The 12,010-nt window shown below is 53.6% G+C and overlaps 4 protein-coding genes across 4 annotated transcripts in view; 1 reads left to right on the forward strand and 3 right to left on the reverse strand.

Moving 5' to 3' along the window:
* Positions 1–465: 465 nt before the first annotated feature.
* On the reverse strand, positions 466–2,409 carry MONBRDRAFT_37444 (uncharacterized protein; the record flags this gene model as incomplete). Its single annotated transcript, XM_001746667.1, has 7 exons — positions 466–985; positions 1,096–1,219; positions 1,326–1,411; positions 1,534–1,642; positions 1,755–1,822; positions 1,915–2,138; positions 2,315–2,409. 7 exons carry the CDS (start codon positions 2,407–2,409, stop codon positions 900–902), a joined length of 792 nt encoding a protein of 263 aa, XP_001746719.1. The 3' UTR covers positions 466–899.
* A 1,021-nt stretch (positions 2,410–3,430) lies between these two features.
* MONBRDRAFT_32800 (uncharacterized protein) lies at positions 3,431–4,640 on the forward strand. Its single transcript, XM_001746548.1, has one exon. It carries the CDS (start codon positions 3,437–3,439, stop codon positions 4,580–4,582), a length of 1,146 nt encoding a protein of 381 aa, XP_001746600.1. The 5' UTR covers positions 3,431–3,436; the 3' UTR covers positions 4,583–4,640.
* Positions 4,641–4,956: 316 nt separating this feature from the next.
* On the reverse strand, positions 4,957–7,247 carry MONBRDRAFT_32801 (uncharacterized protein; the record flags this gene model as incomplete). The annotated part of the gene is made up of 13 exons (XM_001746668.1): positions 7,232–7,247; positions 6,987–7,049; positions 6,742–6,824; positions 6,592–6,657; positions 6,331–6,508; positions 6,140–6,245; positions 6,006–6,038; positions 5,815–5,910; positions 5,597–5,704; positions 5,405–5,494; positions 5,242–5,322; positions 5,112–5,168; positions 4,957–5,025 (listed from the first exon to the last, which is right to left on the reverse strand). Exons 1-13 carry the CDS (start codon positions 7,240–7,242, stop codon positions 4,957–4,959), a joined length of 1,041 nt encoding a protein of 346 aa, XP_001746720.1. The 5' UTR covers positions 7,243–7,247.
* A 3,041-nt stretch (positions 7,248–10,288) lies between these two features.
* MONBRDRAFT_26242 (uncharacterized protein) overlaps positions 10,289–12,010 on the reverse strand; it is a gene marked incomplete at both ends in the record, with an annotated part of 2,363 nt that continues 641 nt past the window's right edge. The window contains 6 exons of the mRNA XM_001746669.1: positions 10,289–10,536; positions 10,647–11,046; positions 11,205–11,306; positions 11,409–11,497; positions 11,625–11,713; positions 11,877–11,917. Of these exons, the coding sequence (XP_001746721.1) occupies positions 10,289–10,536; positions 10,647–11,046; positions 11,205–11,306; positions 11,409–11,497; positions 11,625–11,713; positions 11,877–11,917 (969 nt within the window). The remainder of the gene's footprint in view (positions 10,537–10,646; positions 11,047–11,204; positions 11,307–11,408; positions 11,498–11,624; positions 11,714–11,876; positions 11,918–12,010) is intronic.

Here is a 12,010-nt window from a genome sequence, read left to right on the forward strand (position 1 = left end):
ATCCAAAATGTTTCCAGCTGCACGGCTCCCCCGTTACCGCGGGCCGATTGGTGCCTGACAGGCAAGGCCATAACCAGGATGCTTGTTTCTTGTCTCAATTCTATTTTTCTGTTTCTTAAATCGACCAGTAAGCACCTCCACGGAACCGCACATTGACAAGGGCCGCGCACGCACAAACACGACCAAATCCGCAGACGACCGAGCGGACCTTGAGACAATACCAAAACATGCAAAAAAAAAGACGAAAAAGGGAGGCAACACGAAGCTTTTGGAAGAGGGAATGACAGGGATTGAAGTAACCAGGCTGCAGAAGATCGAACACGACGCCTCGTACACCCTCAAAGCAATCAGAGGCTATTGGCCAAGACATGGGGCTCAAAATTGAGCAATTTAGACAGTAAAGACAACATCAAGGAGAGCAACTTAAAGGGTCGACACGGGCTGGAAGCAGCACAAGGCCCGGCACGATAGCAGGAGAAAGATGGCCACGCAGAGACGATCGATGATGGGCCGGGAGAAAAAAGCACGAGAGAGATAGCGAGAGAGAAAGAGAAAAAAAAAAAAGATGAAAGAATGAAGGGCATACGAGGAAAAGTGTGAAGGGAGACGCGGACTGGCTGGCTTCAAAAGGAAACGTAGACATCGAATGGCGGCAGACACAGAAAGCATGAAGAAATCGGAACCACAACAACACAACAACTCGAAAATCTGGTTCCAAGCCAAAACATTGCTCTCGCCGCAACGCAAGAAAAGAAGCCAACCGAGAGGAGAAAAAAAAAAGCCGAAAAGCAAACAGGGGAGGCAAGTTTGGCACAGACAAGACTTGCACGGGCTTGTGAGCTTGATGGAGAAATACCCGGCCTTGGGGCAAGACGGGAAAGAAAAACTGTCAAAGCAGTTTATTCCTCCGTGTCCTCGTCATCGTCGATCTTGGGCGCCAGGTAGTAGCGGATAAAGCCAACGTCACCAATGGCATACTCCACCACTGGAGCAGAAGCAGGAGAGGAGCAAGCGTACGCCACACAAGAAGTTAGTCAAGGCACGTTGTGGCACGGCAGTTCGACGCGAGCCAATCTGATCAACTTGCAAACGTACTGAGGGGCACATCAGCTGAGAGGGACAGGCTGACGTTGTCGGACAGAGGAGCGGCCTTGGTGAAGAAGGTGAGGTAGCGCAGAGCAAAGTTGAGCTTTACGCTGTCGGTCAGATCAATCGTAATCTGAGGATTGAGGGATGAACGCAGGGTGCGGTGAGTGTGGCGGCATCGGCATGGCGCGGATGGCCTGGGCTGGCCAAGTAATCAGTATGCAACCCGCAGAACATACGTTGCTGCTGCCTTCATCGACTGATGGGTTTGACTTGAGCGACACGGTACCAGAGCCGCTCTCACCCTTGGCGCCAAAGGTGATGCCTAAAGGAAAAGGTCATTGAAGAAGATGCCAAATGCGCAGGCATTGCAAGGTTGCAAAAGGTGAGGCTAGGCGCTAGGTGCAACAGTGGTTGACAGATGCGGGTACCAGCGACTGAACGCACCCTCCTTGTCCACGGTGATTTCGACGTTCTCGCCGATGGTGCTGAGGTCACGAACGATGCGGGAGAATTCCTTGGAAGACATTTGGACGGTGGCGCTGTATTCTTGCTCCTGAGACCATTGATTAGGGGTGACGAGAAAGAAGGAACGGCAGCGAGGTGAGGTGAGCATGGAATGGCTCGACATCGGCGTGCCATGTGTCCAGTGCAGCCAAGATACGTACGGGAATACCAAGGTGCTCGCTGTCAATGTCCATAAGCTTCATCTCGTACTTGGAGGTCTTGTCACGACCTGGCAAGGCCAACCGCCACATGTGCAGGGCCGTGAGAAGTGAGGTCGGAGACCCGGTTGCACAGCGATGGGCTGAATGGCTGCGGGCTTACCTTCGCTCTCAAAGACAAAGACCATGACGTCGGCGTCATCGTCAGCACGAATGATGGTGCGGTCGTTGTTCTCGGCACACTTGAGAATCTTGGTCATCGTGTTCATGTTGATACCAAGGGAGATTTGGTTCTCGCAGCGGTAGCTGGCCAGCTCGTCGCCACGGAGGCTCAGAGAAACGAGCGAGACGTGGCTGCTGTCCATGGCCTGCAGGGCGATGCCCTCGCTGCAAGGCCCCAATGCATCAATGCTCAGATGAGTATGGGAAGAGGAAACAAGACAAAAGGAAGTGCCGACGTTTTGCACGCCAAGGTCGTTGCTTTTTCCGTTCCAAATCACAGATTTCGGGAGATGGCGGGAAGAGGAGTCAGGGACACCAGGGAAGCATGGACATGTACGTACGCGGAGCAGTCCCAGTTGGCATCGTTGACCAAGTCCTTGGTGGCCTCGAGCACCTGCTTCAGGATGGATGCTTGGTTGAAAGTGGCCTCAAACATGATGTTGGTTGCTGGGTTCTAACGTTCAAAATGAGCTACACGGACCAAGGGCAGCCAGAACAGCGATCATCGAGTGAGCTTTCATGGCAGGGCCAGGGCCACCCAGCGATTCACGACCAAAGAGGCAGCGCGGTGATGATGGAGCTTTCACCATCGACTCTACTCGTGTGTTGCGACTCACCGAGAGCTACGTGCGTCGGTGCTGATTGAAAAATAACGGTTAAAATCTGTCGACCCGTGACGTGTTTCCACAGCATCAAGATGCAAAAGCGACGATACGGCGGCAGCGCGTTTTTTTTTTTTTTTACCGTTAAAAAGCCCGCCCTTTTTCGTGTGTGTGTGTGTGTGTGTGTGTGTGTGTGTGTGTGTGTGTGTGTGTGCGTGCGTGTGTGCTCTCAACTCTCTCTCTCTCTCTCTCTCTCTCTCTCTCTCTCTCTCTCTCTCTTTCTTTCTCCCTCTCTCGTCTTCAATTTGTAACGGCGTATAGTTTTAGGTTATTAACGAGGCGGGAAAAGTTGCATTCAAATCTATTGGGTTCTGGAGCGAAGGAGATGGACCTTCTATGAGCCGTTACGGGGGTGCATATCTAGTTGGATAATAAAAAAAAGTCGCCATTGGTTCAGTTACTGTCACTACATTCGCTTTTTTGAATGAAAAATATGGTCACTTGGTTCGCATCCCCCTCCATTCGTTGCCACAGCAAATAACCCAACCGGTAAGAGTTTGCTGACAATTTCTGCTCGCCACAACCCACGTGTGGTGTGTGTATGTTTTCCGCTGCGTCTTCTTCAAACGCAACAAGAACTTGCCCCCCCTCTCTCTTTCTGGATAAAATTGGAGGTACCAGCCCCCTCTGCCTCCAGTTCGTCATATCACAACATTCTCTGACCACAACACGTTATCCCACGGAAACTGCTTCGGGTGGACGTCCTCGAATCACGATCTCTGAACAGAACGCCCACCTCGCGTGGCATCTCTTAAAAGTCACTGACGCTGGCGCATTTTTCTTCTCGAGAGACCAGCGAAGATGATGCGCACCGCTGTTCTCCTGTTGGCCCTGGTGGCTGCCGCCGCCGCCCTCAGCAAGGTGACCCTGCACGGCATGGAGCGCACCCGCGATTCCCTCCGTCGTCAGGGCGCCATGCTGACCACCAAGTACCAGAACATCATGGCCGGTACCAACGTGCCCCTGTCCAACTACGAGGACGCCCAGTACTTTGGTGAGATCTCCATCGGCACCCCCGCCCAAAAGTTCAAGGTCATCTTCGACACTGGCAGCTCCAACCTCTGGGTCCCCTCGTCCCAGTGCCCCAAGACCAACATTGCTTGCGACGTTCACGCCAAGTACGACTCGAGCGCCTCCTCCACCTACAAGGCCAACGGCACCAAGTTTGCCATCCAGTACGGCACTGGCTCCCTCTCGGGCTTCCTCTCCACCGACACTGCCTGCATTGGCGATCTCTGCGTCAAGGACCAGACCTTTGCTGAGGCTCTTGAGGAGCCCGGTGTCACCTTTGTTGCTGCCAAGTTTGATGGCATCCTCGGCATGGGCTTCTCCACCATCTCCGTGGACCACGTCGTCCCCGTCTGGTACAACATGGTTCAGCAGCAGGTCGTTGAGCAGAACATGTACTCCTTCTACCTCAACCGCAACCCCAACGGTGTCTCCGGCGGTGAGCTCACCCTTGGCGGCTACGACGAGAGCCACTTTGCTGGCCCCATCCACTGGACCGATGTCACCGTTGATGGCTACTGGCAATTCACCATGACCGGCCTCTCCATTGAGAACACCCCCTACTGCACCAACTGCAAGGCCATTGCCGACACTGGCACCTCCCTCCTGGCCGGCCCCACCGATGTTGTCAAGCAGATCAACAAGGCCATTGGCGCCACCACCATCGCCGCTGGCGAGGCCATCGTTGACTGCAACAAGATCCCCCATATGCCCAACGTCACCATTGTCATCAACGGCATCCAGTACTCCCTCAGCGCTGAGCAATACGTCCTCCAGGTCACCGCCGAAGGTGAGACCGAGTGCATCTCTGGCTTTGCTGGCATTGATGTCCCCGCCCCCGAGGGTCCCCTCTGGATCCTTGGCGACGTCTTCATCGGCGCCTACACCACCGTCTTTGACATGGGCAACAACCGCGTTGGCTTCGGTGCCTCCGCCTAAATCTACTCTTTTGGTTGCATCCCTTTATTCCAAACGCAATTTATTCCCATAAAAGCTGAATAATTATGAGCCTCCCTGATTCGACGCAGAATGCGCGCACACACACAAACGCACCTCCTAGATACAACATTCTCATAAAGAACAGCCTTTGTGGACGCTGCGAGGCACAGACGGGAAAAAGCAATAACAAGAGCGAGATGCAATTGCGATGCTCAACGGCATTCAAACAAGCAATATGCGATACGCTGCTGCGTCACCAAAGAGAAAAGAGAGAGCAGATGAAGGAAACTTGGCGTGGCTCAGCCGTAGCGCCCATCTCCGCCACCAGGCCCTTTTTTTTCGGTATAAAAAATTCAAGAGCTCAGTCAGGCCCATTACTGCACGCGCCATAGATCTTGCAACGAGACACCCGCCGGCAATGGCTCAATGGCAAGGCCCAGTTCCTACACAGACCGGTCCCAACACAATACGCCAAGCTCAGTCAGATCACGGCGAGCCAGTAGTAGACAAGACACGTGATCAGACGAACCGCGGAAAAAACGGGGTCTCGACCGGTTGTCCCGGAACTGTCGCTTGAAAAGTACGCCTAATGTTCGTCACACCGTGAGAAGCTGGCCGGCCCCGTACAAGGCACTGGGCCCACGGTCAAAACCACCTACCGCCATGGTGTCGACCTTATCCTGCTGGACAATTTCAACGTCGTCATCCGGCACGTTCTCCGGCATCAGATCCTCCGTTGGCTACCAGATTCGTGGCACAAGCTCGTTGGTCACGTGCGCGGGCTCGGCTCACAGCGCAGATGCCAGGCCACACCAAACTCACCTGCTCCTCCACCTCAGCCTCAATACCCAGAAGCGGCGTAATGTGGTAGACTCGATGCAGACGCTGCATCATCTTCAGTAGCTTGGCCATCTACATTGTCAGATGCCCCCCCCCAAAAAAAGAAACCAATGAGCAAGAGGCGTATTCTGCCTGACACGACGGTTTTCCCGGGTGTTGCGCTCGCTCACGTACGCGCTTCGGGGGATCACAGCGAAATCCCAAGTTCAAGGCACCCGCTGCGCCGGCCAACTTGACAACCACAGCCGAGCCAAACTTGGATTGCCGCCCTCCGATGTGAGACTGTCGACGACCGGGCAAGATTGAGACACCAACGTACGCAACGCCCAAGGACTGCGCCGAGCCGTTGCCTTCTGGTGGCTGCACAAGCATCATTGCACCCTGCAACTGACCACTGTGTAATAGGGGCAGCTGACGTTATAGAGTGGGTTCTGCTCGCTGTACCAAATGAATCGAATATTGGTCACGATGAAACGACCGAGTTCCCCCTGTGTAAGCAAAAAATTGTGAAATGACGAGTGGGTATTCGTAGCTGTCGTGCCCTGCCTCTGACAAAGGCAGACAAAGGAACATTATGGCATACCTTTTCTCCCGATAGGTTGGAGACGCCCTCAAGCTGCACACAGCGGTGAACGCGCGCCCAGGGGGTTAGATGGGACACAAGCACGGGCTTATAGAGCCTCCTTGAAGCAGCATGACAAGCGCGCGCAAACATACGGCATCATAAACCTCTTCTTGGGGCAGGGGCTCGATGGCTCCATCACGGATAAGGGCAGGTGCACGAATTTTCACATCCCGATAAAGTGTGGAAGAGGCGTATGCCCTGAGCACGGGGTGGCCCACCGAAGCAGAGATGAGGGCAGGCGATGCCGTGTTGGCGAAACCGCGGTCCGTACAGATCAACGTACCGGTGCACGGCAGGCACTGTGGTGAAGAGGCGGGGAGAACCTGGGACGAGATGCGTGAAGATGAATTGATACTTGCTCTGTTTGTGCTTGCACATGATCCACAGCGCTTTGACATTGCCGAGCAGCTTCGATTCGACGGGCTTGACCTGGATGCTGACCACGTTGCGCAACCCGATTGCTGCAGGGCCGGGCGTGAGGTGAGCTTTATGACGGGCAAAGAGAACCTGCCAAGCAATCTTCCCCCGTCTGCGCCACCCGTACAGAGGTTGATGTTGCTGCGCTTCTTATTGGTCCAGATAAGCCTCAGATTGGTGACTGTCAAGGTACCTGGCGACGTTGGCAGCACCAGCGACTCGTGAGAAGACGTAGATGCGAGGAAGTTGAGGTGCCCTTGGAGCGGCCAAAACGCACCAGAAATGCCATTGTTGCCCTTGGTATCCTCAACCTGATCCAGATGATCAATCACGAATTCGCCTCGAGTCAGCGCAATGAGCCTAGGCACCATGACCAAAGTGAGAGGAAAATGATGAGCGGTCGAGCATGGGGCATGGTTGAACTGGCTGCTGATCACACACACACACACGAACACACACACACACACACACATAACCAGCTTCGCATACGCCCCTGGCCTCCTGCAGTGGGATACATCTTACTTGTTCCCGATGTCAAAGTGCACTTCGCGGTCCCGCCAGGGGTTCTCCGCCGTAAACTCCACCCTATATGCGCATCAAGATGAGAGAGAATGACACAGACTTCAACCCACTCCTCTCCATCGCCTCTCCTCTGGATGACATGATGCCCCCCGCCCCCTACTCCACTCTCTTCCCCTGCACGGCACGATGCACATCACCCCCACTAGCCCTGGCTTTCTCCAACCGGATAGGGCGCACACACGCACGGCTCGGCCATTTGGCTGCTGCTCGGATCGAAATTGAAGAGATAGAGATGAAGCAGCCTCTGAGCGAGGTGTCAGAGAAAGGCTTCAAACCTGTTGTTATCTTAGAGGTATGGATAAAACGTTTGAGATTTGGCACCCTTATACCTTTGTTTTATAACAAGTATCAGAGCGAGATGAGTGTATATGCAATTCACAAAGAGGATGATCTTTAATTAACTCACGCATCAGAGAGACGCACACAAGACCCCAACACTTTGTGTTGGCAGGTTGGTATCTACGATAGTGTGACGATAGACACACTTTCACAGTGCTCTCTCTCTCTCTCTCTCTCACAGTGCTCTCTCTCTGTCAAAATCTCTCTCTCTCAAAATCTCTCTCTCTGTCAAAATCTCTCTCTCTGTCAAAATCTCTCTCTCTCAAAATCTCTCTCTCTGTCAAAATCTCTCTCTCTCTCAAAATCTCTCTCTCAAAATCTCTCTCTCTCAAAATCTCTCTCTCTCTCTCTCGCAAGAAAGAAGAACGCGGACGCGCGCGCCAGAGGTCAGCTCAGCTGCGGATCGAACACGAGCTATCGCCGACCCTCTTCCTCTCCCTGGAACAGGTCTGCGACGGGGTTTGGAGGGTCAGCAATGATGGGCTGATGTGGGAGAGGGGTGTTGTTGCATGGTGTGTGGAGGAGGCCGGTTTGTGGGCGAGGGGAGAGTTTTGATGTGTGGCGATGTGGGGTGGGCTCGCTGCTTGGCTTTGCGCTGAAACATTCCATCTTGCCATCTTGCAATTGTCGCTGCGGCAGCCACATAGGGTTCATTGTGCAAGCACTCGGTCGATGAGCAAACTTGCGTCCCGGCTGGAGTCTGGCAACAGGCTCTTCTTGTTGTGTTCGCGCTTCCCGGGTCGCGACGTGAAACGAATTGCATCGTTGGGCTCAGAGAGAAGGACCTTCTTCGCCTCAAGGCAACATTCCAGACCGTCACCTGCACGCGTGCGTGGGGATCTGGCGGGGTTGCTGTTCTTGACCATAACGCCGCCCCTCGTTGACGTTAAAGCCTACATCTTGGACAAGGCTGTACACGTCAGCAGCTGCGCCAAGCTCAGCCTGTCCAGAGGGGCTCGCCTGCTTCTCAGCGTCTTACGTGCGCAGCCTGCGCGAGGATCGGCGCCCCGCGGGATGGATGAGCTTGAAGACGATGCCGAAGTATTGCCACCCACTGCCCAGCTCTTTCACGGTTCCTTTGCGGCGCCACAACATGCCATGGTCACGGCAGCGCAGCAACAGCAACAATCCCGGCGAGCTTCCCCTTTTTCTACAGCCTCCTCCTCATCCCTTGCAAGCACCATAGTACCCCACTCTTTCTCTGCCAAGCGCAGTGAGGGGTTTGCTTCTGAATTCAGCATGACAGACGACGAGGTTTGTCGCTTCTCAGGCCTCCAAGTGTCGTGATCGCCATGACGAATCTTCTTCAATGACCGTATTACCTGTCACGCCGCTCGATGCATGTGCGGTCCTGATATCTCGTAGCTTGATCAAATTATGGCGCCCAAGCGTGCCAAGGGCCCAGGTGGCACCGATATGTCTTTTTTTCGTCATGGTCAGGGTACGTCAAGGCGCCCAATTTGACTGCGTCTGATGCTGCTGGTTTTTTTTTTTCTCCTTCTCCTTCTCCTTCTCCTTCTCCTTCTCCTTCTCCTTCTTCTTCTTCTTTGGTGTTATTGCGTGGAGTTAGATTTGGTGGGATTTGTCTGATAGACTCGATCGCAAAACATCTCGAAATTCTCATGCTGGGTCTTCTTTTTGCTCCAGGCAAGGCTTTGTCTGTTCCTCCGGGTGTCATTGGCCGCAACCCAAGCGCTTGTTCCGAATGTCAGTATGAAGGGTTACACCTGACATTTCGACGACAACTCCATGTTGTCATCTTTGAGCTTGCCTTCTCGGCCCCAAGCATCTCCTTGCACCCTGCCCCTGCTTCTGGTTCTTTGTCATAACACTCTCTTGTTGTGTTTTTACATGGTGGCATGTATAGTCGATGGTGCAATATCGCCAATGTGGACAGATGAAGGCGACAGCACGACGCCCGAGCACACTGGCGACATTGATCCAGAGCTCTTGCACCTCCATCAGCTGGCTTCGGACCCCCTATCTGACTTCACTCTGGCAAGTCCAATGTGACCGCGACCTGTTTCCCCACCGCGAGCATGTTCTTGCCCGTCGCATCTCATGATGAAATCCGTGCACTTAGGTCTCGCGCCGCCTCAACCGACGGGGCACCTGGAGCACCGAGCTCTTGCACTCTCCGCTCGATCCTCTAGGCATGGATGACCGATTAGACATGGATTTTGGGGAGCCTCGGGTCCAAAGCCACCCATAGATGCTGCCGCGCCCGACTCGATGTCATCCTTTGTGTGTATGCCAGCAGCAGTGCTGCATCTCCTCTTCTTGTTCATTGATGCCGCTGGACGGCGCTATTTTTTTTTTTTTTTCTTTTTTTCTTTTTTTTTTTCCCTCTTCCTTTTTTTCCTTCTTTTTGTTGGCTTGTTTTTCACGTGTTTGAATCCTTTTGGTTTTTCACTAACTGAACGCTTCCACTTCGTTGCTCATTTCTTTTTTGGAACTTTGTACACAATTTGGTTTTTTAAGACGAGGCAAGAGCGTTTCTTGCTTGTTGCTAACAAATAATGGCATTCCACTTCATGTTGTTGTTTTATGGTTTATCATGCTTCCTTCTTGCCCTTCCGATCCAAAGTGCGCATTTTCCATGATGCCGCGCTTCGCGCTGGGCCGTTTGCAAAGTCCGCCATGTTCCGAGGACGCGTGTACCGTGTTTCTTTTGGTGATCAGACCTTGACCTTGACCTTCAAAAAGACAATCCATATTTCGCCCCTCCGAGCACGTCAAGACCGCAAGATGAAATCCCCATGAGAGAGGTGAACGCATTTGCCTCAGAAGATGATGTGAAATTGGGAATGGCCAGTCTGCATATGGCACACGATAGCATGTTTAAGCGCGCGTCAACCGGCCGCCAACCATGCCGCGCTGGTTTGCGCTGATTGTTGATTTGTTCAGAGTACGCACAATCTGAGGCTCGCTCCTACAGGGGCCACGGGTGCATGCGTCATGTCAGAGTCGATCATGTTGATGGTCAAGCCATGCAATCCAACCACATGTGAACATGCCATCAATAAGCGTGGCTCATGAGCGCACAGACCAGGTACCCACTTTTTAGCTTTTGGGGCTGTTTGTCCTTTGTTCTTGCTTTCAGAAGCAGTTTTGCCGGCCTCAGACCCGGAGATGCGGTCAAAGATGCTGCCTAGAAACAAGATGAACCGATATTCCACAAGCACGTTATGCATGAAGCGCCAACAGTTGCAATGTCATGGACATCGAACCACACCCGAGCCTTGAATCAACACAACGCACTCTTGGATTTTTTGGGCGCCGGGTTGGCCGATGCGACAATAATGGGACTGGCCGTTGCCACGGAGGAGCTGCGAACGATGGTGGGTTTGGAAGTGGACTTGCGACTGCTTTGATTGGAGTTTGCGAGGGAGCGCTTGCGCGCCTCAGCCGTGATGGTCTTGGTGCCATCGCCCGTCACCTTGTTCAGCTCGCTCAGGGCAATGGAGACGGAGGTTGGAGCAGATGGCGCCGACAAGCCGCTAGATTTGCGTGACCCCAGCTGTTCGCGCAGCTTTTGAATATCTGAGCGCGCACGTTTCAGTTCTGCCAAAAGTTTGTTCTCGCGATCGCGCGATTTGCTCAGCTGCATTTCAGTTGTCTGTTGCAGCTGCTGGTATTCTTGCTGCAGCGCGATGAATTGCTGCAAGGGTGACAAGCATGGCGGGCAGTGCGAGGCGAGTCCACAAAACGATCAACAAGAGGGTGAGAGCGGTGCCGAGTGCAAGATGAAGGAAGGATTGGGGTGCAAGCTGAACAACGAGCTCAAATGAGGGACAGAAAGACACGAATCAGACTGACATTAACATCCACCGAGTCCTTGGGAGGGTTGCGGGCCTCGCTATACTCCTTGGCATATTTCTGGATGGCAATGACATCGCCCATGATGGCCACACCAAGTTCCTGGGAAGCCAAAGACAAAGGGCAGGCGCGGTTGGTGTTGAGAGTTGCGTGGACGTTGCATTTGATCAATGGTGAGGTCAGCAACGAGGGCAACGATCAAACCTGAAGGATCTCGCGGCTGAGCTCATCAATCATGGCCGGCGTGATGCGATTATCCTCAAACACATCCGAATAGCTCAGGGCATGCGCCTCTGTTGAGTTGGGGATCAACAGTACCGCAAATCACGAATGAGGTCTAACAGTGGTATGCGATGCGCCAGATGCGCCAGATGCGCCAGATGCATGTGACGCGGCTTTGATAAGATCGGTTTGTCGCACCAGGAATGCCAGCATTGAGAAAGAAGTTGAGCCAGGTGAACTCCTCGCCGCCGTTCAGGGTCGCCATGACGCCGTTGGTTTTGTGTAGTCTAGGTCAGGACCTGGGCAGCCAGGCAAAGGGCAAGAGGCCTACAAGACAGACAAAGGCAAAGCACGTGTGCTACGCACGAGCTGATGGGTGATCACGCCCATCGTTGACGTGGTGAGGGATTGTACTTCACAAGGTACGGCTCGAGACGTGTCACAGCTGACCTGCCTCGTCTCAGCTCGAAGCTCCGAATGCAATTCACTCCCTGCACAGCCAGGCAACCGCACATGAATCAGATCAGATCAAATCACCCAAAGCGAACCCCAGGTGGGGGGGGGGGGGGGGGGGGGGGGGTTTT

Source organism: Monosiga brevicollis, genomic scaffold (genome assembly GCF_000002865.3).
Source record: "Monosiga brevicollis MX1 MONBRscaffold_13 genomic scaffold, whole genome shotgun sequence".
Lineage (NCBI taxonomy): Eukaryota > Choanoflagellata > Craspedida > Salpingoecidae > Monosiga > Monosiga brevicollis.